The sequence below is a fragment of the Megalops cyprinoides genome, chromosome 12 (genome assembly GCF_013368585.1).
Source record: "Megalops cyprinoides isolate fMegCyp1 chromosome 12, fMegCyp1.pri, whole genome shotgun sequence".
NCBI classification, from domain to species: domain Eukaryota; kingdom Metazoa; phylum Chordata; class Actinopteri; order Elopiformes; family Megalopidae; genus Megalops; species Megalops cyprinoides.
This window is the reverse complement of record NC_050594.1, coordinates 29804999-29830892: the sequence shown is the minus strand read 5'-3', so window position 1 is coordinate 29830892 and position 25894 is coordinate 29804999. Positions and strand designations below refer to the sequence as shown.

At 42.4% G+C, this 25894-nt stretch overlaps 2 protein-coding genes across 2 annotated transcripts in view; one reads left to right on the top strand and one right to left on the bottom strand.

Annotated features, from left to right (window-relative positions):
- acp7 (acid phosphatase 7, tartrate resistant (putative)) overlaps positions 1–21504 on the bottom strand; it is a 24231-nt gene extending 2727 nt beyond the window's left edge. The window contains exons 1-12 of the mRNA XM_036542085.1: positions 21022–21504; positions 19376–19488; positions 18616–18749; positions 17192–17392; positions 15768–15950; positions 15359–15384; positions 12995–13092; positions 3738–3800; positions 2312–2426; positions 1864–1977; positions 826–892; positions 221–288 (exon numbers count right to left, since the gene is read on the bottom strand). Coding sequence (XP_036397978.1) covers positions 221–288; positions 826–892; positions 1864–1977; positions 2312–2426; positions 3738–3800; positions 12995–13092; positions 15359–15384; positions 15768–15950; positions 17192–17392; positions 18616–18724 — 1044 coding nt within the window. The 5' untranslated portion in view covers positions 18725–18749; positions 19376–19488; positions 21022–21504. The remainder of the gene's footprint in view (positions 1–220; positions 289–825; positions 893–1863; positions 1978–2311; positions 2427–3737; positions 3801–12994; positions 13093–15358; positions 15385–15767; positions 15951–17191; positions 17393–18615; positions 18750–19375; positions 19489–21021) is intronic.
- On the top strand, positions 20478–25894 carry katnbl1 (katanin p80 subunit B-like 1). Its single transcript, XM_036542086.1, has 10 exons — positions 20478–20646; positions 21918–22048; positions 22527–22564; positions 22809–23085; positions 23263–23378; positions 23474–23524; positions 23632–23721; positions 23832–23936; positions 24049–24142; positions 25468–25894. Exons 2-10 carry the CDS (start codon positions 21932–21934, stop codon positions 25498–25500), a joined length of 921 nt encoding a protein of 306 aa, XP_036397979.1. The 5' UTR covers positions 20478–20646; positions 21918–21931; the 3' UTR covers positions 25501–25894.

Here is a 25894-nt window from a genome sequence, read left to right as displayed (position 1 = left end):
GTGATGGTAAATATTGACTGTGGTGGCTTGAGACCACGGATTTTTAAACATATGCCTCCCTGGTCTCTTGTTTTGCTGATTGCTAACCAAAGTTTGCCTTTTCCTGATGTGTTTCAATCGGAGCTGTTATTTTCCATGATGAGAATGAGGTGAAAACACATGCCACAAGCCCTTGCCAGCAAAGCTCTCTTACTCACCCCCTCTCTATCAGTCCACTTACCTTGTACCCATAGACGGGCCACAGCCTCTCATATGTATGTTCATGAGCCCACAGCTCCAAGTCCACTCCTGTAAGTGGAACCCCAAACCATGCAATTATCAGCCAAACAATGCACTTCCGTACAGCACCTGGAGCATCTCATCTTACTCCCATCACCTGTTTGCTTTTCAGGCTTGGAGTTTACATTGCAGCGTTTCCTTGTCTGTGAGATCTGCCTTATCTTCCCCCCCATCAGAGGAAGCCTGCCTGGGCTAAATAGCTGAGGGATCACAGGAGACCTGAGATCTCAGCCAGCCAATGTCAAGGTAATGCTTGAACGAATGTCAAGGTAAGCTCATCTGACCTTGCGCCTTCCAAAGGCCCATTTTGATTTCGGCTGACTGTACCTCAAATTAGCTTTTCAAAGCAAACAGTCAAGAGTGCACACATGCTAAAGCAGGCTGCTAAAAACAGTTGCTAAGGCTACTGCCAGGAAAGGATCTGCTTTGTGTCAGCCAGAGCTGTAAGGATATGCACTCTGACACTTCCAGCCTGCTGGAGCAGTGAGATGCTCGGCCGTTTGAGCAGATGGGATTCGTGTACCCACCGTAGAGGCACCCACTCACCATACAGGTAGAACAGATTTTCCAGACCTGGAGCAGGAGGTTTGGTATCGTTGCGCCCCACTCGAACCTGGAACAGAGCAGCGAGCACCCCGAATAATTAGCATTGAAACCACATCTGGTATCACCCTGCTCAGGCCAACCTAAGCTGTCGATGGAGGCACGTTCTGAGACTTTCATGCGAAAGGCCCAAGTGGAAACTATTTTGTGAAATTTACAGCAATCGCATATCTTGCAAAACACACACGCTACTGGCCATGAGGTACAGTGAATGCCTTTCAAGTGATATGCTACACTGAGACAGCATTAATGTGCCTCACAATGCTGCTAAGCCCTATAATGTAAATCCCCTTTTTGGTTTGTGTAACAACAGCACATCAACTGGGAAATAGCAATTATGCAGTCTAGCATGCGGTACAAAAAACAATGTACACAACCCAGGAAACCACAACACCATTAAATTTTGAGGAAAGCGTGAAAATGATATATTTATTTTCCTTGGCCAGTTAAATCTTTAACAATGTATAACTGGCAGTTTAACTGGGTAATGGGAATGTGGCCTTTCTGACCATGAACTTTTCTTATCACAAGTGAGAGTTTTTTTTTTAGAGTTGTTTTTTATCACAGGTACAGTGGGGAGACTGCAGGGCAAGATACAGGATATATGTGCTTTGGGGCCAGACATAGAATGACACAGGGCCACGACATTGCTGCTGAGGGTCCAGTTTCTCTGGCGCCAAACTAAGTGCCCTTTTAAACCCTGTGTTCTTTTGCGTCTTTTTCACCCATTTACCTGTCAGCAGCAGACTAACACACAAACACACATCCAACTTGATATACATTTCCACCTCATATCTATATTTCAGCTCATTCAGTCAAACCAGCCCTAGAACAACTTTCAAGGGGTATTTGCTGTCATTCATTCCTTGCATTGATCAATCCAGCCACTCATTCATTCATATTCTGATTACTTCATTAAATCACATGCGCTCCACCACTACTGCATGACTCCCGACAGCCCAGTGGTGAGGCGCGACGTACATAGCTCTCAAACTGAGTGCAGTCATCCTTATCGTCATTGGAGCAGTACATGGGCCTATGTCCCATGGTGATGATCCAGGGTCGCACCTTCCTGTTCTCTGGCCTGTTGGCCTCCTGAAAGAGTGTGAGAAACGCTGCTCTGTAAGCGCCACGGAAGACAGACAACGAACTGCAGCTCCTGCTCACGCTGGCTTAACGAGGAATTATGCCAGTCTACATTTTCATCGATTTAATAAACAAAGCATTATTCTCACTGGCAGAATTATTATGGAAAGGTACGCATGCCTGGCTTACTTGGACAAATGTTTTTGTTTAGCATTTCACAAAGTAATAACTATACACAAGCATTTTGAAACAACAGGCTATTTGGCTGACTTTGGACAATTATCCGAATTGCAGAAATGAGGCACAGGTCCAGTAATAATGGGAATGTAAATAAAATCTGTACCTCCAGGTCCTTTCTCAACCACTCGTACTGCTTGAAAATGAGATCTACGCCATAGTCAAGAAAGAAGTAGACTTCAGTGGAGAAAGAGACAATGTGAGCTGGCCCTATGTTCCAGCTGTGGAGAGAAGACATAAACAATGCCGACTCCCATTACTGACAACAAAAATACACCAAATATGCACAGTAACAAATAAATATGCACCCAATTTTGAATAAGTACATTCAATATTGTTCAGTATTTTCACAAGAACATTCCCAAGGCATGTCCAAAGATGTTGACAATAAGCTGTGAAAAAGTGATATGTCTAGACAAGATAATAAAACAGATCACTTGAAGTTCCAGAATGAATCCAGTATCTACAATGAAATTTTATACAGGGCTAAGGATGAATCTCAAGACATAAATTTTGATTTCAAAAAGCAACCCTTTTTATAGCGTCAATCTGGTAGTCTACTTCCATTATGAACTAATCCTGGGACAGATACAGGTTTGAACTGAGAGCAGCAGCTTTACAACTCTGGGCACCTAAAATGTGACTCTATCATGTCCCTGGGAGTGGCATTCACTTCTGTTCTGTGTATTAAATGTTGGGGGCTGTGAGCATTAAGGAGGAGGCAGTGAGAACTCTGTGGATAAAGGACAAGAGCAGACAGTGAGGAGGGGGCAGGGGGTGATACTGGGTGAGGCAGGCGCTCCTCCTAATTTCTGTTGCCTCTGCCTAGGGCAAGCATCTAATTAATCACCCTGTTATTGCACTGAGTGAGTGACGGGCAGACATTTGTTATGAGGTCTGGCGGAGGGCGCACGTGGCCGGGGCCTCTCTGTGCCACTCTTTCAGGCAGACAGGGGTATGTTAGACCCCCCCCCCCTCCCCGCCAACCGTTCCAGCGGTGTGCCACCAGCACAGGGGCCTGTGATGGATGAGTCCTAGGCCTGCTGCATCCTGGGCTGGGAGAGCAGCCCGCGGGCCTGTGGTCTACCACACACTGCTGGACTGTAGTATCACCTTACCGGCCTAAAGAACCAGCTGAGCATTGCACGCCCACCAGCACTTGGATCTCTGCTGCCTCTGCCATCACTGCCCTCAGACCTACTGTATGTTTAAAAAAACGCTGGTCGGGTGAATGATTTCTTCATTCCATGCTGTTTGGGTCCTATTTTTTTCCTCCTCCCCTCTCATTTTAACAGGCCTGTTTTTTTTCAGCAATGGCACGCAGTTCACGATGAATCCCCTAATGTGTTTCTTTCCGTTCCTGCTGAAGAGTGACATAGCGGTGTGCGCAACAATCACAGGAGCAGATAGCAGCCCTCCCTCCTGTGGCTCCACCATGTGCTCTCTCCGTGTGTAGAGTTTCCATTCAGGGTGACAGGATAGGCCCACCGTGAGTCCGGGCATTCCAAACAAACGCTGGGGTGTTTTCGTACCTGTACCACAGGCTCTCTGTGTCTCCCGGCATGCTGAAGCGATTTCTGTAGTTTGAGAAGTTGCTGTGAAAACAAAAACAGAGCAGGAAAAGCCAATGAAAAGGAGTTTGTGGAACTGGCACTGAATTTCATAGCTCGTTAAGCGAAAGCATCCTTTCCCCTCTGCTGTTTTGTGGTTGCCCACCATGGCTGCTCAGCTGAGCCTGGAAAAAGGCATACAAAAATAACATGAAATGAGGAGTGTAATGAAAGCACTTCTTTGACCTGCAGAAAACTGCGTAGGCCAGATGACCTTTGTACAAAGCACATTATGGGCAGATGAGCTCAGGTGGTTCCTCTGTTGACAGAGCTCAGTCAAACTTTCCAACATAGTTAGGAGGAACAGCGCACACAGGCAGAATGTTCCCACAATCCACCAATCCACCCCTCTGCCTTGTTTTCCTCTGGTCTGAACCCAGCCCTCCACCTGCTATAGCAGCCACTGAACAGAATAACTCCTTCTGACAGTGGCTGTACATCTTGAGTGGCTGGAGGTGACCTCAGCCTTTACATACTACACCCTCAGTGGCCAAAACACCACCATGGGAGAGTCATGCGCTTCAAGTCGATTTTAATGGATGCTGATAAGTCTGACCTACCATTTCTACCATTTGTTTTTTTATATTGTATCACTATCTCTGTCACCAATAGAGCAGAGTGTATGAAGCAGAATTTTTCAGGTGGCGCGCTTCCATACACTTGTGCAAATGTTGAGGGTTCAAGAGACATGCTGCCACGGTACACTATGTGGAAAATTGAGGCCGTCAGGGATATGAATTTATGTGTTTGGGCCCACACACAGAGGACCCTGCATACTGATACAAATCAGCACAGAATTCCAAAAGGAAATGCCCCTATGCAGTCTACTCACGGTCAGCAGAAGAGAACGCAAGGTGAGGTAAATACAGGCTCTTCCTACTTAGTACCAACAACCCCCTAGCCACCCACCCACCCCCACTGTCTGATCCCCCATTTAAAAACACCTAAGAACAACTGTCACTCAACCTGGGCCAAAAAACATAGAACAGGGCGGTTTCTTCAGAAAAGGACAAACCTGGAGGTGTGAGCAGAGAAACGTGGTTTGGGCTGGGGAGTGTTTTTGTCCTTCCTCACACATGATCCTCCAAATATTTTCATTGGCCCTCTTGGTGTTGATATATGACCCGCAAAAAGGAAAACGCTTTCTAAGAAGGCTGTCGTTACACGAGCTAGCTTTCCTTCGTGGTTAGCAAAAATGTAATTTTGCCATAAAGTGGAAAGCCAATCTTCTTTCAAATAAGATTCATGGCTGTAGGAAGCCTGATTGCTTTGAGCTCTTATGTAAGAGGGATGTGGAATGATGGCTCGCAATGGAAAACCTTATTGAAATCGGGGGCTAGGGTGACAAGGTTAACACCAGGTAATAGCAACCAGAGAGGATTAAGGTCAGAGATTCAAAGAGAGATAAGGGTTGGAAGAGTTATGTTACTTGATGCTTTTTTAAAGGGTCAAGTTTCATGTCAAAATGTATGGATGATATTAGGGTTATGTTTACATAAGCTTACAAAAATAATTATTTACCGAATATTACGTTTAGATTGCCAATTCTAATCTTATCAGATACATCACAGAATTCATGGGCATATGTGGCCCATTTTTTCATTTTATATTTGGAAATATACATTTTCCATCATATGAGAGCAATGAATTTTACATAACCAGTAGCACAGACATCATTTATTTTGGCACTTCTAACAAAATAATATGACCTAGACAGACCCTGTATTCTCATTCCTAATGACACATTTGGTTACCAAAAATAATTTTGTGTTGTATAAGTGCACTGAATGGCACACATTCCTGAGTGTTTGCTGTGTAGTGTAAAGGCATGCAGGGACTCTGTGTTCAGACTCACATCTAGCTCCCGGTGGAGGATGAGTCGGCAGTCCTACCCCTTCCGTCCTGAAACACCAAGTCACTGCGTGACAGACACAGATAGGATCCACAGGTGCATACCACCATCTTGTGGTTAAGGATGTAGTCAACATTCTCTGTGTGAATGACAAGACCTTCACTAAAGACCTTTGGCTCTGAATGCGTGAAATCTTATTGTAGTGCGTCTCCCAGTAAATATTAACTGTAAGCTATGTCCTGTCTCTACTACCTCCCATCAGTACTTTCCTAAGGAAGACAACTGGTCTTTCTCTGCAGCAGTTTTCCAAATGAGAAATCATTCCCCAAGACCTCAGACAAATGTTTAGTTAGCGATATTCTGAATCATGGCGCATTGATTCATACCAATTTTCTATGTTAAGTCAGCTGAAGATATAACCATGAGGAAGCAGCAGTGGAGACGTACCACAGTGTACAGCCAAGAGGAAACTGAGCTCAGATATCACAACTGGCTAAAAGTGGCTGTTACCAGTTCTGTTCTACATTATTGAAAATGCACTGTGGAAAATCTGATCCACGCAATATGGTGTGTTTATTTGTTTAGTTAGATTATGTTTTCTTCACATTGCAAACTTAAAGCTGTACTCTGTAACTCTAGATGAGCAGAAGCGTATATGGTTTCCTGTACAAGCATGTTTCTTTTTCCAAGACATTGCACTCTGATGGTATCATGAAACAAATGTCGATGGTGAGATAGGTAAATGTTTCAGTTTAAGCCTTGTCAAATATAATCAACACACTCAACCCTAAACACTACCAACAGGGCTTTGTCAAAACCATCTACCTCTCAAATCCATTTTAAAACATTCTAGCGGTCCGATGGATTCTTTTTACAACCACAAAAATTGATCACAGCTAAATGAAACAGGCTTTGGCTTCTGTCCTGCCATGTTGAAGTCTGAAACTACTTTGATGCATACTCAAGGCCATATAATATTTAGGGTAATCAAAGGAACAATTCTCTTGCACTTCCCATTGCATTGTTCAAAACATCACTGGTTGATTCCTATTCAGCCACACAGATTGACCTATACACCATGCTGTGGAACAAAGGAAAGCTGGAGCTAGGCTGTGTGTGTGGAGACGTGAGTATCATTCTGCTGGAATGCTGAAATATCAGAATCTTGTGGCCGGGCCTTTCGATTGTCGTTTACTCCAATGGTTTTGCGGTTGGAATGAAACAAGAGTCGGCCACTGAAAACCTCGGGTCTGCATATTGCCACCCTCAAAAACATCAAGATGTTTGTGGGGAAATGCGCTCGAAGCCGGGTTATGTAATATAAATGCAATTATTGATATTAAGCTCCGATGTCTGGAGGTACAGCCAAGAACAACAGGCTACCGTTTTTCAACTATCTCGAGCCAAGGCTCCCAGCATGCAATGGTGTAGAGAGAACAGGGACAGTAAATGCTACGGGAGACAAGGGCAGGAAAATGGAGATAAGGGAGCATCAACGTAACACTGAACAAATTTATTCAGTGTGTTTGATATACTCCCCGTTCCTAATTCCTCCAGAAAAGAAGGCATTAAAATTTGTTAGCAGCTGATCCTCAGGATATGAACTCCCCCCCACAACCTGGGAACTCCTCTGTCCGCAGCCTCTTTCAGCAGATTGTTTCTTTTAGCCAATGGGCTTACTCAGGATCATCACAGCTCACTCCAAAAGTCCCCTGAGTTTCTCAACTGTCTCAAGGACCAGGGGACACCAAGGCCCTCCATCTGGTTAAAAAACTATATACATATGCAGTGTAGAATCTATTTCATCCTTTCTGTGGGTGTTCAGTTCTCTGCTATTGAAGTTCTGTAATTCTAATACCAAATAGAGTTGAGCTTGGGCCTGCTTACCTGCGTTCCTCACATGCCCTGGACCCCCCACGAAGACCCCCTCCCCTCAGGCTTCACAGCAGGCTCTAAATCAACACCCATTCCTTTCGGCTGTCCTTTCACAACAGGAGAGGGGGAAAAACACCCTAAAAATTTGAGTTTATCAGGAAACCTGGGAGGGGACGTGAGTTTTCAGCAGCCGCTATCTGCTGTGACTAAAGGCCTAGGAGAAAATGCGTGATGGGAATGGCACATAGGGGTAGAAGATGCAAAGTAGGCCTGTTGCAAATTTGCGCCAGCTCCAATAAGCATCAACCTTCCCCCCTGCTTCCTGCATTAAGCAAAGAACCAAGCCAAAATGCAAGGACAAACATCTGTTTTGTTTTTGTTTGTTTGGAAGGGGGTATCTCTCAATTAGCGCACGCTGGTTACTGCAGAAACGTTTATTTTACGGGAACCACTGTAAAAATTGTGTCCTGTTTTAATGGGTCCAGTATGAAATAACTATGAGCCATATTTTTTAAAAAAGAGAACATGCATAACTGTCACTTTAAGAGCTTAGCATTGTTTCTCCCAAAGTACCTTAAAGATGTGGGCTGACCCAGCATAACACAACACAACACAATTCTGGATATAGATTACACTTGACAAAGGAGTCCATTGGAGTCTCATTGATGCAAATCTTTTAATCCCATTTCACAAAATGTAAGTAATACCATATTTGACACAGTGTTATTTTCCTGGGAAAAAGTGTAATGTGTTTAGAGGTCTTTGTGCTCTTCCTTCAAAGTATTCTTGGGGACGTGGTAATTTATTTTTTATTTTTTTAGTTTATTCATTAGCCAAATTGCAGTTTGTCACAGATCATGCAAATATATCATTAAGTCTCTGGAATGCTCAAAAGTAAACCTCTGTTATGAATGATTTTGAAATCCAAATGAAAACAAGCCCTGTAATAAGTGAAAACCTCTTCAACACACAGCACTATTCATCAATAAAAAAACACCACCTCACAGATGGAACATCCAGCAGATGACGTGAGTACAGACACACAGTAAAGACACATCTTTAAATGGCCGTTGTAGAGGTTTACTTAGCAGTGTCTGTTGTATTTATTTATGAATATAACAAAATCATTGCTTATGATTTAAAGCCGCTCAAGTTTCACACCGTGACCCCAAAGGACTGAATTCTGAGCTCATCTTTTTTTTAGCCACGTCTTATTTTGGAAACGGTTTACTTGTTTTGACGCTGGTGGTTCTTGAACCGGTTCCAGACCGGTCTTGAAATAATCCTGTGTCTGTTTTAGTATTACAGTGAAGTTAACCAAGGTCTTTAATGCTGTGGAACAACCGTGTCCTCACAGCAGTGACCAGAAAATGCTTTTCTAAGGCCTTTCCAGCCATACAGTAGCAGACTGACAGAACATCAGGAACACTGACTGGTAGTACTGTTTCTCTTCTCTATGAAATCTGTTTTCAGTTTCTGCCAAACAAAATTTTAATACTATAACGGATGGAATCTGCACAACAGAGCGCACAGTGCCATATGTATCGAGGAGAGGAAAAAGCAACTTGGCCAGTGGGGAGCAGAGCGTTTGCCATATGCACCCGCTGTTTACCCACAGTATAAACTATTTTCCAGTGCTCGTGCGCATTCTCCATCTTGTTGACTCAGAACGGTCTGATGCTGTGTGACTGACATGCGTTTGTGAAAAACAGTGACCTAGAGAGACAGATCTCAGTTAGGGGCAAAGTGGACAGCGACAGAGATGGATGACCAGAGAGGACGGGGGTGGAATGAGGGATTGCAGCACTGAAATCCCTGTTGCAAGATGGTGATATGCTCTTGTGCAAAATACTGAGAGAGCAAATCCGGAAAAAAATATATGGCTGACTGTGTCCAACTCTGTTTCAAATCATATTCAGTAGCACTGCACTGACAACTGCACACCTCAAAGCTCCCTACCCATTTCGGATTGTTGGAAGGGTAGATGTTTCTTGGGAAATTTGTACTATAAAAAGGCAGTAAATCCAGCCAGCCAATGGAAATTTCTTTTGAGCAAAACAGAAAAAATCAGCTGAGTCAGCTGCTGTGGAGTGCATTGGAGGTGTCCATCCTGGGCCTGCTTTGGGATTCTGAGAGATGCAGAAATGTTTTGTTAGCAATTATCTGTGCTATACCTGCGCCAGGTCCTTTACACAAAGGAGTGCCAGAGGTCTCTGCTATTCTAATCACCATTAACCTGCATGGTCTCAGTATAAATCAGCTCTCCTCTCCTCCTCAGCCTGCAGCCAAAACACAGTGGAGGGGCCAGGCTCCAGTGGCGCCCCCTCCAGGCCTAGACATGGCGGGTCCTGAGGCAGGCCAAGGGAAACAGCAAACCCCTCTGTCTGAGGGAGAAATTCAAGAAAATTTGTATTAATCTGTGTGCTTCTCCCTCAGGTGTTGGGGGTGAGAGCCCTATGCCAGTGCAGAACCATTGTTTATTCCATACACTGTCCTCAACTGGATTCCCCCTCCCATATCTCTATAGCCAGGAGATGAATGATTTATGAACAACCTGGGGCTTCGAGGGAAGTGAGCGGTAAAACACAGTAACGTGCCTGTGAGCAGGCCTTGTTAAAACTATTTAAAAAAATCCTTTGCTTTTCACTAGAAGTTAGAAATAGCAGCGATTAATAAATTAGCACGAAGGGTGACACCATTGGTCTGACAGACTCCCTTCTTCTCGGGCACAAAACAAGAAAAGTACACCTTAGCAGTAATGCTGTAGGTATTTATATCCATTTTTATTACAGTAAATATTATGAACGTACCATTTTCCCTGGAGAGCGGCACCACGCTGGTCTGGGACATCTGAGTGTCTGGCATGCCTGTCTCCTCTAACTATAGCCTCAAGCTCAGAAATACACATTACTGTTGCAAACTGTCTGTTCCTTCCACTGGAGGAAGATGAACTAATCGGCAGCTGCCAAACCCAACATTTGTTCTCTTGGGCAGAGGAGAAAAATAAACAAAGGACCCGGATCCGAAAGTGAAAAAAAAAAAACAAGAAACTTGATCCATGTCAGTCTCAGCTCACGCCAGCGGCAATTACAAAGGCTACTGACGGCTTTTGGAAACTTCACCAACCCAGGCAGCATGCACCTCTATGGAACCATGAGAGGTGGCTGGCAGATCTGCCTTTGAAATGCGGTTTGACTTTGGACATCTCATTCTCGCTGATGATGTGAGGATGACTGTGTTTTCATGAATTTGCACCATTAGAATAAACTACCTAACAGCAGGCGTGATTCTGAATATGTTCCCAGAGGCCGGGCCCCTTGGCAGTTAATTAGGGGAGGTACTCTCAAAATGTTACATATGTAACTGAAGCACCACACAATTTTTCCAATCAACATCTTTTGGCTCAAAATTGACCTCATCCTGTCCTGTTCTCTTCTAACAGTGGTCTCATTGTGCGCAGAATTGGAGCAAAGGTCAGAGTAAAAATGGAGTCTTCATGACATAACAACTGATTTGATTTTCTTGCATTCACATAGATCCCAATGGAGTGGCCCTTTGCTTTGTTGAAATATGCCATTGTGTTTACATATGTGTGTCAGTATGTGTGGACCATTTATGGTGGATGTGTTTGTGTATGTACAGTACTGTGCAAAAGTCTTAGGCACGTAAGATTTTTCACAAAACATTTGTCTTAAAACAGTTCTTTTCTATCTTCTGCGTTAGTGTGTCAATAACAAATATCATATTTTAGATTTCCAAACAATTCTTTTGAAAATAGTGAAATGTGCCACTAAGACTAAATAAAGAAAGAAAGTGGTAAACTAACACAAAACCTTCCAGACCCTCCAAACCTTTTTTGTAGGCATTATACTCCAATGCATGATAAAACAACTATACCAAACAACTAAACAAAACAGGTGGTAATCATTAGCAACATAAGCAGGTTTAACCACAATTATTAACTGAAACAGAAACACCTGTGTAGAGGAAATAAATCTGGGTGAGGATCAGCCATACCGAAAAGGTGAGGTTGTAGAACAGATTGCTAATCTTACACCGTGACAAGGGTGAGCATAGAGACACGACACAAGGTGGTCATCCTGCATCAGCAAGGTCTATCACAGGCAGAAATTTCGAGGCAGACAGGTGTTTCCAGATGTGCTATCCAAGCTCTTCTGAAGAAGCACAAAGAAACAGGCAAGGTTGAGGACCAGAAACGCAGTGGTCGGCCAAGGAAACTTAGTTCAGCAGATGAAAGACACATCAAGTTGACGTCCCTCCGCAATCGGAAGCTGTCAAGCAGTGCCATCAGCTCAGAGCTGGCAGCAACCACAGGGACCCTGGTACACCCATCTACAGTCCGGAGAAGTCTGGTCAGAAGTGGTCTCAAGGGAAGACCTGCAGCCAAAAAGCCATTCCTCAGACGTGGAAACAAAGCCAAACAACTCATCTATGTACAAAAACACAAGACCTGGGATGCAGCATGATGGCAGCAGGTGCTCTGGACCAATGAGTCCAAATTTGAAATATTTGGCTCTAGAAGAAGGCAGTTTGTTCATCGAAGGGCTGGAGAACGCTACAAGGATGAGTGTCTGCAGGCAACAGTAAAGCATGGTGGAGGTTCCTTGCAGGTTTGGGGCTGCATTGCTGCAAATGGAGTTGGGGATTTGGTCAAAATTAGTGGCCTCCTCAATGCTGAGAAATACAAGCAGATTCTTATCCATCATACAATACCATCAGGGAGGCATCTGATTGGTCCTAAACTCATTCTGCAGCATGACAATGACCCCAAACATACAGCCAGAGTGATAAAAAACCACCAAAAAGAGGAACAAGGAGTCCTGCAACAGATGGTGTGGCTCCCACAAAGCACTGATCTCAACATCATCGAGTCAGTCTGGGATTACATGAAGAGACAGAAAGAATTGAAACAGCCAAAATCCATAGAAGAACTGTGGCGAGTTCTCAAAGATTCTTGAAAAAACCTACCTGCCGAGTACCTTACAAAACTGTGCACAAGTATACCTAAGCGAATTGGTGATGTTTTGAAAGCCAAGGGTGGTCATACCAAATATTGATTTAACTATTGATTTTTCTGTTTCGTGCACTTTGTATGTTGCTAATACAAACATTAAAAACTATTCATTTCATTATTTTGAAAGCATTCTGAATTTACATCACTTTTTCCACAAGTGCCTAAAACTTGCACAGTACTGTATGTGTGTGTGTGTTTTTACATTTATACATGGTAGGGTGCAGGGTGTGAGAAAGGGAAGTATAGGTTTTTTCCTAATAAAAAAGTGAGGAGGGCATAGCACTGTTACTCCATGTTTAAAGCACCTATGCACTACTGCAAAAATACCTCTCGGTACAGCCAGGGTACTTTGTATCACACGGCCAGAACAGAAAAAGGAGGAAAATGTGAAAGATACACACAGAGAGGGGTACTCACTATGCGCTCTCATGGTTCCCAGGGCAAGTCATGTATGGCACATAGGCAGCGATGGACTGGATCTGCCTCATGAACTCATCCCCAATTCTGCCATTGTCCTATAAGACAGGAGAGGTCACCCCCTGAACCATAAGTACCAGCAGGACCAACTGGGAATTGGGACCTACAAGTTGATCTGAATCCTGAGCAGGCTCATCCCAGCCACCAGCAATGCAGGGCACATACATTGTATATTTGATCCCCTGTCTACCTCATTGGCTTTGGAATGTAACTGTTCTGATGAACTGATGCCTTCTTATGTGCTATGCCATTGATATCTTTTCCATTATTATTTTCCAAGAGCCTCTCAACTGCCTTTTCCTGGGGTCAGGGAATCATTTTCCAGTTTTTCGCAATTGGTCTAGGTCTTCTGGCTTTCTGATTCCTTCTGGCAAATACACTATTCTATATGTACAGACCTTTGTGACAACCTCAACTGTAAAAATGCACTATAAGAAATAAAATTTGATGGATTAATACATAATACACAACTGCCATTTGCAGAACAATACTCACTATGCATCAGCTGGAGAGGGAGGCATTTATTCAGCTAAAGAAACTGGGGAATGATTAGGTGGCCAGATTGAAACAGACAGATTGGGAATTCAGCCAGGACCCCGCAGAACCCCCCACTATTTCTGAAGTGTCAGGAGAACAAGGATTATTATTATTTAACACGAGAGCAGGACACTAGAGAGACAATGCGTGCGTTGAAAGAGAAGGTGTGATTTCACCAGCAGCTATGCCTGTAATTGGCGTAGATGCATTTTCCAGATGTCCTCAGAAAAATGTATCTGCATACCAAACAGAACCCAATGAAATCAGACCCGTTTATTTGACAGCAAATTTAAGAGGGGCAATTGAGATCAGCTTCTGGTGGCTGGCTTTTTTTTCTTCTTAGCGTCCCCAAAGATTTTCTCGGTTTCTATTTATAAGATCCAGGAAGCAGTGGAATGGAGTTAGACATTCCAGCTGAAAGCACTGGTTGAACCGGGGTGATTAATTTTTTTGCGGTCGTCTGATCATTGAGTTGTTCATTTTTTTTTCTCCTTTGGCACTTATAAAATGGGAAATAAGGACATTAATGTCCAGACATTTAATTTGCCCATATTAAGTCAAATTCAAGAAGGTAATGTTACGGGAACACATACTGCGTGTAATGTTTACCCAAAGCCAATAGTTTTCATAAACATTCCAGAGATGGGTTGCCTCCTCTTTTTCATGGTTTTAGACGTGACTACAAAGAGCTCTTTGTCCACTGTCCCCTGCTGAATACATCTGGTTAGGGACTTTCAACTTCCTCCTCCCAGCTAGTCTAATGTGACCCATGTTTAAAGAGCTCCATTTGGTGATCAGAATTAAAGAAGCCAGAAGAATTTTAAAATTCTGACATAGATGACCACTTCTTCAGCTGGTGGCTGGTTTTAACACGCTACACATTTTGACAGGTGAGTCAGTCAACTTGGGCTGAGAACCCTGCCCTCGCTAATCAGTGGCTTAAGTCTCCCCCATCCCTGTCTTTCAGCACTTCATCCCTGCAATTATGGGGTTTAAGCCTTATTTTGGCAACATGTCATAACTGTAGAAGCACCCCGGATAGGACAGCTACTGATGCACCTAGATCCTGACCTTCTAAAATGGCCGAGGCCACTGACTGTGGAGAAGGCCTGGCTGTTGTCTCATCACGCATCTGCAAGGCGTGCCTTGGCTTTGGTGATATAAACAGAGGCCCCTTTCATGGGTGTCTCTGTCTGACTGTGGTCCCCTCTCTTCATACCTCTGGATGAGCATGCACAGTGTCACCAGCTATCTGTGGAAGAGTCTGAAGATCTGGTCACCCTTAGAGCCATTATAATAACAACTATAAAACTAAAATACATAAAGCCCTGAAAGTCTAATAAAGGGTGCTGGCCACACCACAATCATAACTCAAAAACTCAAACAATAATGATATTGTGGCTATTGCTAAGATTGATTTTTATTCACTGTTCTAAAATAAAACATATCTACCTGAACAGTGTATTTAATATAAGTCAAAGGTTGCGACAGAGATAAAGTACTTGATTGACAGGGGTGGGGAAGGAAAAATAATTTCTGGCATGAGTGCCAGCAAATAATAGACGGATCATTGCGGTTCATAGTTATTTGTATAATTGTCAGTATGACATGACCTTGTGGTCAATTATCATGATTTCCGTTTGAGAAACATATAAAGATTTATCACACAACAGACAGTCATTTCCTATTTAGTGAAATAGCAAAGACCTGCCACACAGGTCTATCAACTGAGTTTCTGAATTTCAGGAAAAAAAAGAACTCTGTTACCTCATCCATGTCATATGCAAAATCCCCTAGAAAAAAGAATATTGGTCATTTAGTTTCACATTTTAAATTAAATTTGGGGTTTTTTGGGTATTAAATTTGGGTTTAGTTCATAAAGAAATTGTAAATCAAGACACCTTATTAAACTGCTTATCTGAACTCACACGTATGACTATAACAACTGTCATAGCTGTAAAGTAGACACACTTTAGATATACAAACAAAAAAATACATTGTATACACTTCAATACAACAATATTTAACTTATATAAATAATAGATATAGAAATAATGCAGAGGATTTGAAACTCATTGTCAATGCATGCACATCACAAATCTCAGCAGCTATATTAACTGTATAACACATCCACTCAACATTCACTGAACAAAGAGACTGTGAGCTAGCCTCTTACCAATATGCAAGATGGCGTCGTACATTCCAATTTGCGTCTCCTTCTGCAGCCTGGCCAGTGACTGGGGGTTTTCATTGCCCATGTCCCCAAAGAGAGCGAACTTGGGGCTCCAGGTGGTGCTTTCATTAAGGGCAGTGAAGTAGAAGACTTCACTCCAGCCAGCCTCGCTGCCGCAGTGATACGCTGCAACACAAATGCATAGACAACAGCAGTCACCCAAGCAGGACTCACCAACAGTTTCTGCACCATAAACTGTTATTTTTCGAGAGCTTTTCACCTCTTGGGAGAGAAGCCACAAAGCACCCTCATTAAACAAAAAACAATACTATACAGCTCCTGTAATAATACAAATTCATGCCAGACGTCAGCTTGCCCATGTGTGAGATGGATTATCAATTACTGGAAATTTACTTAAAATTATGTAAACCTGGGACACTAATATATGTGAGACTTTATTAAATCAACTGAGGCACATGCAGTGGTTATTTTGGGCTTCTGGTGAGCTTAGGGCTCTATGTTGATGCTCACAATTGCCAGCAAAGCTACACCCAAGCCATAAGTGAGGTGTGTCCATGACTAAGCGAGTGCGCAGCCCTGCCATACCACAAGTCTGTATCCCTCCATTCCAGCCTGGAATGGGATGGCAGGCACACCATCCGCCAATTCACAGGTTGGCAGGGCATACCCCATACCCATACAGCAGTAAGAGTTAGGACCCTTTTTTGGGATTCTTGCAGAAATAACCACAATGGTGTGGTGTTCTCACCCATCACAAACCTCATTTAAACACAGAGAAATTTAATACAGTCTCGTATGGCTACACAACAAATGACTAAACTTATATCTAATAACCTAACTGATGAGATATTTTCACTTACTTCCATACCTTCTTTTCCCTGTGCTACCACCACTTCTTAATTTTCCTGCCATGTTATATCATCAGAAAAATATTATGAATAATGTTAATACAGTAATATGTCCTCAACAGCCCACAAAAACACTGTGGCGAGAGTTAATGTTCCACTAGCTGTTAGCGCAGTATTACTTGAAGCTGTTTGGGCAGGCTAGACAGTTAAGCTATATGAGTCCTGTCATGTTTAGTCTTGTGTAACTTGTATACACGTGGGAGTGGCTAATGCTATGGAAAGTCTATGACTAATCAGACCAGGTAACTGTCATTTTCAAAGTATGTTGTTTCAATTGTGTTACAACATCCTTTCAGCTGGTCACCCTCATAGGCAAGTAGGATGTAGCCACCCCCCAAGAGCAAGACTTACCACTGTAGTTGAGGCCATGAGCCTGGGTACCATTCATTGTAAGTCGTGGAATGCAGTAAGTCCTTGACAAAATCTATACCTGACAGCTCCTGGAACCTGAGGGGCTGCATGTAGAGGTGCCACTAATGCGTGTCTGGACGCACTCACCGTAAACAGAACCAGGCCTGAGGCCTGCCAGTGTGACCCGGTGAATGTAGAGCCTTCTCTTCTCTGATCCCCCATCCTCAAAAACGGTGCTGGTGCCCTTGGCCACCTGATTAAAGAGCTTTCCACCCCACGCGCTGTACTCCACCACGCTCTCCGTCTCGTTGAAGGTCGTCCAGGTAATCACCATGCAGCAGGGAACCCCTGGAAAGACAGGCCCAATTATCTGGCGCTAACACCTGCAGCCCAGGCGCACTAACAACACAGGCAAAAAGGAGTCCTGCATTTTATGTTCGGTGTTCCAGTTATATAACTCATGAACTGTCTGTGGAACAGGTCCAAAGTGTTTGGTAACTCATATTCAGGTACATTTGTTCTCCCGCGTTGTTAAATGTAGCCTTGGGAGAGCTGGACACCAGAAATGAATCCATATCTAGGCGCCATTAATCATCGAACACCTAACACCTTATGTCCTCCTATACATACACAGGCACTAATTTCAAAAGAATTATAGCTGAGTTAACCATACACAGCTGGTGATACTGCTGCAGTGTGAACTTGTGGTTAGGCCTCACACTTTTGATCAGCAGTCTGCAAACCTAAAGCTTAGCATAGTATGGCTCCACAGCCTTATCTAATGAAACAGCTGCACAAAGGCTGATTTAGGTTTTGTACAGATCTGCTGAGAAGCACATAAGGATTTCTGTGGGAACTTTTCCCTCTGTGTCTCATCGTACAGTTCAGCACTTTTGTTTCAAGAGCTTATGATCACGTTTACTTCCTGATTTAGCTGTTATGAAACCAGAGCTGCATTTGGCTTGACTGTATAAAACCCAAACAAATACTTAGATGAAGTGTGAACAGCATTTTCTCAGCATCTGTTTTTATTCCTTTAGTGATATATAAACTCTTGTTTTAGTGATTACTAAAACAAACAAAAACTACATTGAACAACAGAGAAAAAAATGACCATTTTACTTAATGATAGTTGATTGAGTAATTCTATTTTCTATTTAAAGAAGATTAAAGAAATCTTCCTCTTAGATTAATCTTCTTTGTCCTTCCTTTCTCATGTTCTCTCAGTTCCTGCTGTAGGAGGAAGTCCCGGTCTTACGTTCAGATATTGTTAAGAACCTTGTTTTAAATTATGATAACAATGATAAAAGCTGTCCTCTTCTATGAAATTTGTAAGTCTGTACACAGTAAAGGCCAACTCACATGACGTGGCCAGCAAAAGCAGATTTTTTTCATGAAGAATAAAAATCAAAATCAGACCATTTTTTGGGCGCAAACTGCATATCCTCATTAACTCGAATGTAGGAAAAAAAGGGATTATTATATTCACTAACTTGGCCTTAATTCACCCTACATAAAAACATCTGTTAGAGAACACCTGCATGAAATCAATCAGCGCAGTGAAACCTTACCTGGATAGGACAAATGCACCTGCTCTGGCTGGGTCTCAATGGGTGGAACACAAAGGGCCAGGGGGACTGTCAGAGAGCACAGTGCCAAGAGAGCACGGAGGGAGGCCATGTCTGCTCTCCTGTGCTGCAGCGCACTGTGAGGGTAAACAGGGCGGTAATTGACACACGAGACAGGCCCTGCGCTCAGTCCCATGACTTTCATGTTCATCCCACTCAAAAGCATTCAGCTGACCTTGCTCTCTTAGCTTCTGTTTACAGGCACCAAGCCTTTCAGTCTACCCAGAGGCACTAAGCCCTAAACAGTATACTAATGCACCTAGTTCTCCATGTTATACAAAAGCACCAAGCTCTCCATGTCCTGCAGGGGACTGTAATATTTTTCTCTCTGATTATAGATCACTGAGTGAGCCAGACACTGCAGCCCTAAATCGAACATTTCTGGCTAAGCACTACTGAGTGCTGTTTTATATCTCTGTGTAGGGAAACAGAATATTAGTCATCAGAAAGGACGATATGAAACAACTGTGAAACACGAAGTATTTGTTACTTTCATACTCTGTTATTCAGTGGAAAAGATAGAAGGGGTTTAAAAATTGATCACTGTTGTCTTTGTTTTTGTCACTCTGTCTGACTATGAAAGTAATTCCAAATAGAAAGAAATGGCTTACAGTCAGACAACCTTTTACATACACATACACTTACTCATAACTCAATACTCAAAACAACATCTAGTTTTGAAACAAAGACACCATGACCTTACCTTATGCTGTCTTATTTACAGCCTTGATTTAGCGTTCTTCTCTTCTTTCAGTGCTACTTTGTCAATGACTGCTTCTAGATGTTATTAGTGGTATCACATAACTTCCAGTCACACTGAGAGAAAATATTAACTTTGTCAGTAACACAGGCAATGAATTCCCTCATTACAGGCAGCACTTTATCATATGATTTTTTTTTATGGTACACTATCCTCTTAAAGAGACATGGCCTTTTCAACTATGCTGAGCTAGCTGAACTGGTCTGACCCCTCAGTATGGTAATATAGTTTTATCCAGTCATAATGAGGTGTTCCTTTCAGGCAGACAAACCTTACCTGGTAAATGCAGGTCAACATCAAACTGTCTAGGCCTAGTATCTTCAAGTTCAGATGTTTTTTATGAATCTTAATTACACCATATAGAATGCAATTTATTTTACCTTGGAATGACACAAAGCATGCAACATGTACTTAAAAAATGTTACTTGAGGGGCACAAGCTGAAAACTGTCAAATTTTCAAAAAAGAATAACACAACTAAACATAATGAGGTACTTAAAAAGTGGTCTGAAGTGGTTTCAAAACATATTTAATCAAAATAATATTTAACATATTTAATGTAGGTCTTTGAGAATCACCAGGTTACTTTTACTTGGATCAAGTACAGTACTTTTGTACAGTACAGCACAACAATGTTTCCCTGTCCCATTCCTACAGGCACACTGTGTTTGCTGGTTTTCATCACAACATAGCTCTCATTTAGTTAGAGAGAGAGAGCTGCCCCAACTTTGTACAAGACCCGATCTGAACATCCACGGTATAAATGGTAATGGTAAAACAAACAATTGAATAGCACATCTCCAAAAACACATTATTAGAGCAGATGAAAGATAAAGCATGGAGCAGATAACTGTTTGGGAGACGTGTCAAATCCAGATCAGTATTAAATCAAAACCTCTATCAACTTACTTTTCATTACAAGATGCTGAAATAATACTACTTCTCAGCAGAGAATAAATGTGTTTCATACGATCATCACTGGGGGGCGCCCAAGCCCATGTGACTGCCTGCTGGAGTTCCCAACATGCACTGTGTGCATGCTTGAATGGCGTAGACTTCATTCTGGTCGTAATGCACTAAGGTTTCTTCTCACCTGCATTTGCTATGGTTTTCCATTTTAAAGTGCTTTGATATTATAGAAACAAAGGAATCCCCAACAGTGTGGACACTTTGTATTGATCAGGTAGACTCTAAAGGAGCTATGAAAATGTAACGGTAGGTAAAATATTGATTTTTCATAATAGTTAAGTCGATGATAATAATACAGCTAGCCACACCGCGTTTCAGTATAGGGATTGTTATTAGTGGTAGGAAGTTATTCAGCGAGCTAGCCATTTGTGAGTGTCATATGTTCAAAGTCACATTTCAGTTTACTTAGCCAGGCAACCATCAAATTACGTTATGAGCTGATATTAAAAATATAATACCTATTCGTAGCTAGCTAGCCAGCTACGCTGCATCAAGGCCTCGAACACATAACGTTAGTAACATATAATTATTCAGGAATAGCTCTCCAGTATTACAGAAGTAACATTTATGGATTAAGTATTAGCTGCAAGTACTACGGTTCTGTAAGAAATTGAATCTTACCGTGTTGTCTCATTCTTGAGGACTCATTGTGTGAATTTGTCGAAGCAACTATACGTATTTGTGGGCCAGAATTCTCGGAACTCTAATCGAATAGGGAGCTTCCCGTCGGATCAGCACACCTTGCATATTGCAATAGTTAAACGTCCACATACAGTGGGTTCAATACGTCTGCATGTCCGAGATAAGCAATCCCTGGATCATTATAGATTTATAAATACTACGCCATGTTGTTAAACTAATAGTTGAGGAGGATAGCGATCCTAAGAATTATGGGTAAATAGGCAGATTATTTTAGTAGGCTTTCAAACTCCTGCCGTTTGCCCTCGTACAGGACACTTTGAAAATTAAGTGCGTGAAACTGAAACAATAAAACAAACTTCCTCTTATTGTGTCACGCGGTTATAATTGATTCAAATACACGTAGAAATGCATGCAGTTGTACCCCAGCTAATTCTCAACGTAGAAGCAGGAGTTTGCCTTCCATTTCCGGGGGATTGTTTTTTTGCCGCAAGCGTATACAGTAGTTAGGAATGTTTTGGCAACAATAAAAGCAACGAAAGCAATTGTTTTTGCAAAGTCACGCTATCGTATTTGTTTTTTATTAGTCGTATCTCTACCTTTCTGTCAATCGTGTTTGGGTAGTAATTTTATCACAGTAACACTGACATTAACGTCATGACGTCTGTGTGCAACTCATTGGAATATACTGATCTTGGGAGTTGCAGTAAACGCATGCAGTACGCAGAAACAAATTTGTGGCATTGGGTTTTGTTGTTGGTAAGTAGAACTTGGAACTGAATCTGTCCTGGCTGTGTTTTGCTTTAATGTCTTGTTTATTCAGCTGACCGTACGCTTTGAGCAAGAAATAAAAACGCCAAATTGAACCTATTTTCCAGGGTCGTCACCTATTATGGCCTCTGGAGATCATGATTGTACGGAAACAGAATTCCAGAGTCTCGAGGATACCCAACCCAGTGACCATCTTGAACACAGCAGTGTGTCCAAGGTTGTGAAGAACATGAAGGAGGCAAGTAGGCACCATGTCTGAGCAGACAGACAGTAATCCAAAGATTCTGACCCCGTTTCCAATGTGGTCTGCAAGTACGGCTCAGAGTGCAAAGTATTGGCAAGCATCCAGAGCTTACTCAGCCACACTAATGTTATGTCACTAATATGGGAATGATGCTCTATGTAGGGTTGAGATTCAGACCAAGGTTGTTTATTTTGAACTGGAAAAATATCCAAATGTCACTTGTTTTTCCCCATGCAGCCCTTCATGGCAACCTATCATTGCACATTGTATAACAAGTCAAGCCTTTGGTCTAGTTTCATTCAGTAGGGTTAGGCCTATGTCTTAACTAAGACTGCTGTTGAAAAGTTGAATGGCAGTATTAGCAGTGTTTTGAATATAAGGCAATGAGGGCAAATGTATTCCAGCCCATCTGAGATGACAAACATGGAAAAAAGTTGGGGGAGTTCTTTTATTACTTTTCTTTTCCTTTTAGGTGGATTTTTTTAATAAGGAAGAAATTAATAAGAAAAGGTGAGTTTTCTTGAGCCGTCACCAGCTGGCTACTCACCTCATGTTTAATCATCATAATGGTAGCAATGCTAACATTAGCTAAGGGAAATCCATTTACGGTTAAGTGAAACAAACTGATTAATTCCTAAGGCTCCAGTATCAAAAGCCACCTAAGAAAGAGGGCCTGAAGCCCTGTCCCAGTGCCATGTGTAAGGGAGAGAATCAGATGCCTTGGGAAGGCCTAAGTCATTAATTTACCCCTCAGATCTCCAGTGGGTCAAGCTGCACACAACTCTGGCAAAGTGAAACGAGTGGTGTCGTGCAAGAGGAAGACGCGTCACGTGACTGTGAGTTCCGGCGGCCGTCGGAGGACAGCCGTGTCTGGCAGGGGCTGTGACATGGCAAACAAGGAGAACGAACTGGCCTGCACAGGGGACCGGCAGGAAATACTCTACAATGAACACCGCGGGTTCCCCCTAAACTCAGCCGAGGCCACCAAGATGGAAGGGGCCGGGTCAAAATACAGTGACTGCTTCACGGAGGTAAGGGGCCAAAAGCAGTGGTGTTGCAGGCTGCAGAGTTCTGTTACATCACTTTCAGCCATTTGGCAGCTATATTTGGCTACTCTTATTCACTTCTTTCTCAAGTCCTCTATTGCTGTGTTCAACAAACATGTCCCCACCCTCCTGTGTAAGTCCTGTAATTATTATTTTTTACAGCTGTCAAAGGATCATGATACGATGACACAAGTGCTTTTTGGAAGAAATCTCAGGCTCAACGTAGCTTTGACTCTGTGGAGAAGAAATGCAGGCGAATTAATTGCATATCTTATCAGGTAAAACCCAAGGCTTAAAACTTGAAAGGTAACTGACAAAAGGCATCACTTTGAGAATTATTAGGCTTCACTAATAATTTATTTGTTTTCCATAGGATCCAAGATACAGGTGTGCTTGTTGACTGCTTACCTGTAATTACAAAAAGGTATATGTGATTTTCTTTTTGTTGTTTTTTGTGCTTGTCAGTCAAGTTAAGTCAGTAAAAACAGAGAAGTTTAACTGAAAACTTTGAGGTTTCTCTTTGTCTCATAGCCTTCAAGAAGAAAAGCCAAGTATATCCATTGGTTGTTGCGTGGACCTGTTACCACTAGTCAAAAATATTCTTAACAGCCAATATGAAGAGTGAGTTGCACTATATTTTCTGAAATACTGACTTAGATGAATGATGAATGTATCAGGGTCCTAAGACCATACGATATTCAGTAAAGCAAACACAATATACTGTCTTTCAGATACCTGATAGTCGGTTTACACTGGGTTCAGTCTGTGGTGAAAAAGTGGTGGCCAGAGCTTTCTGCAAATGGTAGAAGCACACTTGACAGTCATTCCGATGATAAGTAAGTTGGTTACCCACTATTCTTTAAATTATAATAGGTGCTACATATCTCATTATTCTTTGTTTCTCCATGCCTGTTGTATTTATTTATTGGTTGTGAATGTCTGTTGTAGAAATATTCAAGCAATGAAGCAGCAGCTGCAGGAATTATGGGAACATGGAGGTCGGTTAAGTTTAGTTCCAGGAACTACAGGTGAAGTGGCAAAGGTGAGTTACTGATTTCCAGTGTTCTTGTTGACATGTAGTATGTTAGGGCCGTATTCTTCCATAAGCGCACCAAGTCCTCTTTGCACGCCTCCAGTTACGCGCATTTCAGTTACGCATATTCTCCCCTACACAATCCAATCAAGCCCACAGCGCTTAACTTCAGGATGAAGGCAGACTCATGAAAGAGACGTGATTTATTTAAAATAGAAGTAGACTGGGTCACAACTTTGTTTATTTTGGCTGTCGGGAAAACATGGAATGTGGACTTATGCATTTACCATGTGAATGTCATTGAAATCCATTCAAACCATAAACCAGACTGATTTTGAAAATGAATACAAAGGGAGAGCTATATTACGAATCGCCTTAAAGGAAAGTATTTGTTTCTATGTATGACATAAACCCAAAAATAAAGTAAATATACCAAACGACACGTGCTGGGCCTATGTATAAAGACATGTTTGGCGTGTGGAGATTCTTTAATAAAAACCCACTATTGAGGAAAAGGTGCAACAAAATGCATGTTCCAATGTCTACGCTTGAACTCATGCAGAGTAGCCTATTATTAAAACTTCAGCCACCTTCTGAAATGACCCAGATGCAAGAACAGGCCGAGCACTGGTGATTTTCATGAGGGAATACAGGTGATAACAGTGGCTGGAAAGATGTTCGTCCAGGAGTCTGCACAGGTGGATGATGGCTTCACGGTCAAGACGAAATCGCTGCATGTACTGCGTGTCAGTGAGCCCCACTATATCCAAACGAGGTTGAAATACTCACGGCCATCTTTGCGCTTGGCGAGCTTCTCTCCGTCTTTCCCAATCTCTCAGGAGCACAAGCAAGTGCAGAGCAGGCCTTTTGGTTTAGGATTGTTAAAGCATACTAGAAGATTGGTCCTATTTATACTTTTTTTCTATTTAACAATGTAATACAGGGTTACAGGAAATGTTATTGTAGTTATTGTAAATATTGAATTGTTATTGTAAATAATGTCACACAAATATCGTAATTTTTGAATAATGTTAAAAGTAGGCCTCAGAAGCGCGTAGCTGAAAAGTGCGTAAGTCAAGGGCAGAATACGCATAAATGGTGTTTACATAAGAAACGCCCAGATTTTGGGGTTGCTCCACCCGAAGCGTGTAACTGCCTACATGCCGCGCAAATCATAGACTTAAGGGGAGAATACACATAGGCTGAAAAGTGCGTAGCTGCGCGCTTTTTTTTTTGACTTACACGCATGGGAGAATACAGCCCTTAGTGAGCATAGATGGATTTAGAAAAGCGTAAGAGAGCTGTAACTCACGATCAACCATCTTGTCTTTCAGGCTATAGAGTCCTATTTGTCACAGCTGCACTGACTGCAGTGTAGCACTAAGAGGAAGCCACCACCACACTTGATAGCAGTTTACAAACGCTGCTTTTCTACTCTTGATTCAACTCCTGGGACCACAGACTGAAACTGACCAAGGCTCCAGAATCACAGTTCATTTGTGGGGTTAATGAACTGAGTGACCCTCTCATGCTCTTTTAATTTAAAACTGAAGACAAAAATAAGTCTTCCATGAAATGCAAATGCCTGCTTCACATTGAAGTAGACTGTTTGCTCAGAGGCACACGTTCCACTCCATGAGGTTCAAGAGACTGTCAATCAAGACTTTTCGGTTGAGTGCCAAGCTTATTTTTTTTCCACAGCAGCACTGTTCTGCCACGTCGTATGGATTTGTGTAGATGACTGTAACTCATCCTTAGACG

What these genes read in the sequence shown, in the direction of transcription:
- katnbl1 (XM_036542086.1), top strand. Translation starts at nt 21,932, where the DNA reads ATGGCCTCTGGAGATCATGATTGTACGGAAACAGAATTCCAGAGTCTC. An exon ending in CTTAACAGCCAATATGAAGA is followed by an intron (nt 23,722 to 23,831) that starts GTGAGTTGCACT and finishes ACTGTCTTTCAG; the next exon opens with ATACCTGATAGTCGGTTTAC. An exon ending in GACAGTCATTCCGATGATAA is followed by an intron (nt 23,937 to 24,048) that starts GTAAGTTGGTTA and finishes TGTCTGTTGTAG; the next exon opens with AAATATTCAAGCAATGAAGC.